Here is a 6,003-nt window from a genome sequence, read left to right as displayed (position 1 = left end):
TAATTGCTTTAGACAGAATATTGATAGCTTTATGTAATTCAGCAAGAAAATACCTCAGCCTCCTACCATGACCACTGTGAAGCAGGAGATAAATGCCAGCCATTTAAAGCAGAAACTATGGTTCTCTAGTAACAGGAATCCGTTTCAATGTAGCTAAACACTTCTATAACCTGTTACACTCTGAGGGACCTAAGAAACTGCAATAGGTAAACTATTTATTAAAATAGTAAAAGCAGTTTGATAAAAATCATAAGAATTATGAAACAGCAGTTACATTCCATAAGAGTTTTCATAGCTCAGAGTATGCTTGGGGAACTGTTAATTGCCTCAAAGTGAAATGAGGATGCCCACCAGGATCTGGCTAGGAGGTAAATTTCTAGTTAGGGTGTCAAGCTTAGCACTAGTTTCCAAATGTGCACAGGAAGCTGTGATAACAGATTTTGAGGCTAAACAGCTCTGCCTTTCTCCTTGTCCTTGCCCACCACCTCATTTCTGAATCTACAAGAGCTGTGAATCTTTTTTTTTTTTTTTTAATTTATTTATTTATTTATGGTTGTGTTGGGTCTTCGTTTCTGTGCGAGGGCTTTCTCTAGTTGCGGCGAGCGGGGGCCACTCTTCATCGCGGTGCGCGGGCCTCTCACTGTCGCGGCGCACAGGCTCCAGACGCGCAGGCTCAGTAGTTGTGGCTCACGGGCCTAGTCGCTCCGCGGCATGTGGGATCTTCCCAGACCAGGGCTCGAACCCGTGTCCCCTGCATTGGCAGGCAGATTCTCAACCACTGCGCCACCAGGGAAGCCCAGAAGCTGTGAATCTTGAAGGGTAGGATCTACCAGCATTCATTACAACTTCAGAGGTAGCAGGTTCCTAAGTTCAATGAAAGGTGTTTGGGGTTTGTCTTTAATCAGTAATGAAATACGTTATTATTTCAATGAAATATAAATGATTTTCAGTATTTCAATGAAGTATGCTATGTCAGCACAAGAAAACACTGGAAAGAGCTTTGTCTTATGACCTAGAAGTAGTAATAGATAATCTAAGGGGAAACAGATACAGCTCTCTGGAAAGATAATGTTTTGTGTTTTTATTTTTCTTCCAGGACTCCAAATAATTGCCTTGACAGCAGTCTGCTCTAAAACCGCCCCCTTCTGAAGACTCAAAGGTGTTTACAGAAACGGAAAGTTCCAGCAGTAGATTTCCATGAGCTCATTAGCAGTTCCTTTAGATGTCCGTGTATACATGTCAATATCCATGCGGTATAAACCCCTGCTGTGAGCTTTCGTTTTAATTACAAACAAAGTAGCAGAAGGCAGATATGTGATGACTGCAACGTTGGGGCATCTTTTTAGAATCCCCTGCTTTGGTCACTATTATTCAAAGCAATTCCAACGCCATTTCTTGCCTGCCTCTATATGCTAATCAGCCTAGCCCACTCGGCTCCTCCCCCTTCCAGCCTCCTTTAAGAACTGTTCACTTTCAGCTGTCACGGAGGGTAACTCAGACCAGGCTTAGAAATCACTTGATTTAACTCAGCAGCATTTTTTTTTTTTTTTTTTTCCTTTGTGTATGTATTACTCTAGCAGTCGTCTCTAAATACTCGGGACATTAGACTTCATGTCAGCAGAAGGAGTCGATCATTGCAAAACTGTAATCTGTTAGAAATAGTTACTTTACTGGATTTTACACTATAAGGGGGGAAGCTTCAATGTGCTTTGAAATGAAAGAAGAATTAAGTTGTGTTTTTATCCAAATGAATTGGCATCTTTATATGTAGGAGAAGCTACAAGTTGGTAAATACTTATTTCAAGAATCATGACTAGGAAACACTTGGAAATTTATTAGAGAAGTAAATGTTTTTCCATGCAAGGACAGGATCTGCCTGTACCTCTGTGGTTCCGGGTATCGTGTGAAGACCATTCTAGGTGACTGGCCGAGGGAAGGAATACCCTACTGATACTGGAGCCACAGCCGTACTGCCAGTACCATGTCTACCATACAAAGAAAGGGCGGCAGCCACCTGTTCAACAGTTTGCACACCTGTAGACTGAAGATTCCAGAGGACCAGCTACATCAAGGTGAGTCAGTCAGGCTAATGCGTTGTGTGTTCTGTGATCTCCTGTCCATTTGCATTCCCGGAAGGATGGTGGGCTGGGGAATCTGTGCTGTGAAATGCTTTGCAATCTTCCATTTTTAAACTCTGAGAATAGACATAATAGTGATGTACAAGGGTGAGTCAACTTGCATTCACTATTGGTTTAGGACCAATAGTCCTTTAGTATAAGGACTATAGAAGACTACTGAGAATGCATATTCCTTGGAGTTGTCATTCTGAAACTTATGTGCTTACACTTCTAGCCACTGTCATTTTTCCAGAGTACTCTGGATTTTGTGTAATTCAAAACACCCATCTAGGCAAGGCTGAATCTGCTACAGGGGAAATTTGCTGAGATTGGCTTTAAGTTAGTCTGCAACGTTCTCCCTTGTCCTACCACTAATGGTATCATCTTGGACTTAAAGTTTAAGCCTAAATTTGTCTGGATTTCTGGCTCATTCATTTGTGGGAGAAATAAATATATTCTTGGCTCTTTCTCTTGTATGGTTCTGGAACAGATGGAGACAGACAGGGAAAAGTGTCACATTTCACATGATGGGCACTCATTCAGACTGAACTATCTACCTTGCAGCCATTTTCACCATCAGTCTTAAAATTTCAAATCCACTACTCAGCCAGCTGCATCAATTAGCGGCAGATGGTTGACATGAATAGACAGGATGATCCCTTCAATCCATTCTGTCAGGGACACCAAGGACACTTGTAGAAAAGGCTGGGTGTCGGGGATGACGTCACCCCCAAGAGGTTAAGGATTTACCCCAGACATTTCTAACTTCTCCTCAATACCCTCAATAGACAGATGGATCTGTCTATGCATGGATCTAGGCTACAAGCGCTTTGTTTATTTTTCCATAGACACAGTTTTAGATTTCAGTGGCATGAAGAGTGTTGGCTGAAGGGCTGAAACTTCCCATTTCCAAGGTGGCATCTGTGTGCTAACATTTGTGTGAATGTGTCAGGCCACCTCCCTGCTTCAGTTCCTGGACTTCATGCTGTACAAGGCTTAGCAGAGTGTGGATATAAAATACTTCCTATTAAGTGAAAACAGCAAAAACTACTAAGACCCTTTTGTACCATCAGGGCTCATATAAATTATTTTGAACTAACTGCCTTAGAACGTAAAGTCCTAGAATGTGCCAGGGTTTAATCACAGCACTGTCAAATGTACTTGCTTCTCTATTAATAGACAATCTAATTCATCATAGGTTTTTTTGTTTGTTGTTCATTTTGTTTGAAATGTTTAAAGCTACCTTCCCTCTCCCACAATGGTTGATATAATATTTATTATGGTAACCTTGCTAGGGGGAGCATAAAGGAGATGGTAAAAATCACCTGTAAAAATCACCACCCAAAGACAGTTGCTAGCCTTCTAGCCTTTTCTTATATGCACATGTACAACTTATTCTTTTGCTTGATCTTTTAAAGCAAATATAGACTTATTTTGTACATAGAGTTTGCAAACTGCTTTTTAACTCAACAATAGATTATGAACAAATTCCCTTGTCATTATATGTTCTTCTACAACCTTATTTTTAACAGTTGTATACTATTCCTTCATATGGATGTAGCAAAATTCTTTTAGGCAATTTACTGCGGCTGGACATTTCATTGATTTCTAATTTTTCACTATTACAAGCAACACTGTGTTTAACATACACTAATGGATAAATCATTACCGAGATAAGATTACTTTCTTGGAATACATTCTTAGAGATGGAATTGTGGAGTCAAAGGATATGCATGTTTTTCAAGATTTTTCAGGGTGGGGGAGGCAGATGGTCCTCTAATCAGCAGTGTAGAGATAGAGAGTCTCAGTAATACTGGGTATTATTTTTAAATTGTTTTTTTCCAATTTTATAAGTGGAAAATAGTATCCCACTGTTGCTTTAATTTAAGGCAGGCTGTGTTGATGGTCTCTGCCTTACTGGCCATATCCAGAGCAGCCTGGAAATATCATTGTGATGACATACTTCCCAAAATATCAACAAGATTAGAAGTCTGGTCTCCTCTTGCAGACCAAAGCTTTGGCCTAGAATGTTTTGAAAGCAACCACACTCTTCCACAACTGAGTCTCAAAATATCTGCCCACATAAACCACAATCCATAAAGCTGTGAAGCATGCTAATGCAATCCAGACTGGCCACTGACTGCTACAAGAGATGGCATCTAGAGACCTGAGTTGACAAGTGACACTGGGCAGTGTTTGCATTCCAGTTACTGTCTTAGGGTTTAAAAGTATTCATTCAGTGCAATGGTTCTGACTTTTCCACTGAGCTATATTTGTACCTTGTTATTATGCAAAGTTCAGCAAAGGTCCAAGGAAGCAAAGCCATTTGTTTCAGAGAGTGAGGGCTGGCTGTGGATTTATTCACTGAGGTACTCTGAGTTTGTGGCTTTGGCCTACCACCAGCCAGACTAAGATTCCAGCATACAGGTCAGGATTAATTGACATTTAACTCTTCTGAGGCATAACCAGGTTCAACACATGCGTACTTTCCAGTCCTCCATGCTAGATGCTGAAGTGCTTTATGTGAAGTCTGAGGTATTTAACTCTTTCCACCTAGTCACTCACAAAATGTGCTTTTCGGGTGACCACATAGATAACAGTCACTTCTTCTTCAGCAATTAGCTGGACAATGAGTATGAAAACACTGTGCCATTTGCTGGGTGTGTACGCTGAGCCAAGCCAGCTAAGCCGCATGCTTTCCTGTCCACAGAGACTTTACACTCTATGGCAACAGGTGCTACACTAGTCCAGAAGTCCAGAAGGCTAATCTTTCTACTGTTGCTTCTTCTGTGACATTTCAAATCCATTTGTCTATAACATTGATCTGAGACCACATTTGTAGACATTAATTTATATGTCTATAAAGCCTCAGCACAAAGTTCAGTACACATTACATGTACTAGGCAGACTTAACGATCCTTACATTTTACAGTGCTTTGAAGTTCACAAAGTAGTTTCACAGACATTATCTTACTTATACAGATGTGTATACATATATACATGTGTGTATACATGTATGTAACGTGTGTCTACATACATGTAGGTATGTATGCCTGTGTGTGTACACATGTATGTATACATCCTATTGTTCTCTTTCTCTGCAGAAACTTGACTAATACACTACTTCACCTGGTTGTTATGAGAATTAAATAAGATAATGTATGTGAAACTATTTGTTAACCTCAAAGCATGTACATATATACATACTCTATATGTATATACGTGTGTGTGTATATTGAAATATATAGATACATATAGATAAAGATATAGAGAGAGGGAGAGAGGTTATTTTAAGGGACTGATCACATGATTATGGAAGCTAGCAAGTCCAAAGTCTGTTGTGTGGGCCAGCAGGTTGGAGACCCACGTGAAGATCCTACCGATGTTGCAGTTGAAGTCCAAAGGTTGTCTGCTGGCAGAATTCCGTCCTCCTTGGGAGAGGTCAATCTTTTGTTCTAGCCAGGCTTTCAACTGACTGGATGAGGCCCACCAACATTATGGAGGGCAATCTACTTTACTCAAAGTTCACCAATTTAATGTAAATCTCATTCAAAACACTCTCACAGAAACATCCAGAATAATGTGTGACCAAATATCTGGCACTGTGGTGCAGCCAAGTTGACACATAAAATTAACTATTACAGGTAAGCATCCTTAGCCTCATTTTTAAAGATGTGGACACTAGGAATCTTCAAGGTCAAGTGATTTTTCCAAGGTTACATAGTTATCAAAATCTACATTCAAGGCACTTTCTGTTATATATAGCTGTCTCATAAAATCCACGATTCTTAGTGTTACCATGATTAATTTTCTTCATTGGTCCATATTAGAAAACCTCTGCAGACCCAAGATGCATTGGGATTCCTCCTGATTTTCTTTGTGTGTT

General features: G+C 40.1%; 1 protein-coding gene across 3 annotated transcripts in view; it reads left to right on the top strand.

Annotated features, from left to right (window-relative positions):
* Positions 1–1,499: 1,499 nt before the first annotated feature.
* RANBP3L (RAN binding protein 3 like) overlaps positions 1,500–6,003 on the top strand; it is a 48,232-nt gene continuing 43,728 nt past the window's right edge. For all 3 annotated transcript variants that reach the window (XM_036849305.1, XM_036849304.1, XM_036849306.1), the window contains exon 1: positions 1,500–2,072. In XM_036849305.1, coding sequence (XP_036705200.1) covers positions 1,982–2,072 — 91 coding nt within the window. In that variant the 5' untranslated portion in view covers positions 1,500–1,981. The remainder of the gene's footprint in view (positions 2,073–6,003) is intronic.

The sequence above is a fragment of the Balaenoptera musculus genome, chromosome 3 (assembly GCF_009873245.2).
Source record: "Balaenoptera musculus isolate JJ_BM4_2016_0621 chromosome 3, mBalMus1.pri.v3, whole genome shotgun sequence".
In the NCBI taxonomy this organism is placed as follows: Eukaryota; Metazoa; Chordata; class Mammalia; order Artiodactyla; family Balaenopteridae; genus Balaenoptera; species Balaenoptera musculus.
Note: the sequence above shows the minus strand (reverse complement) of the source record. Positions and strands in the feature narration are given on the sequence as shown.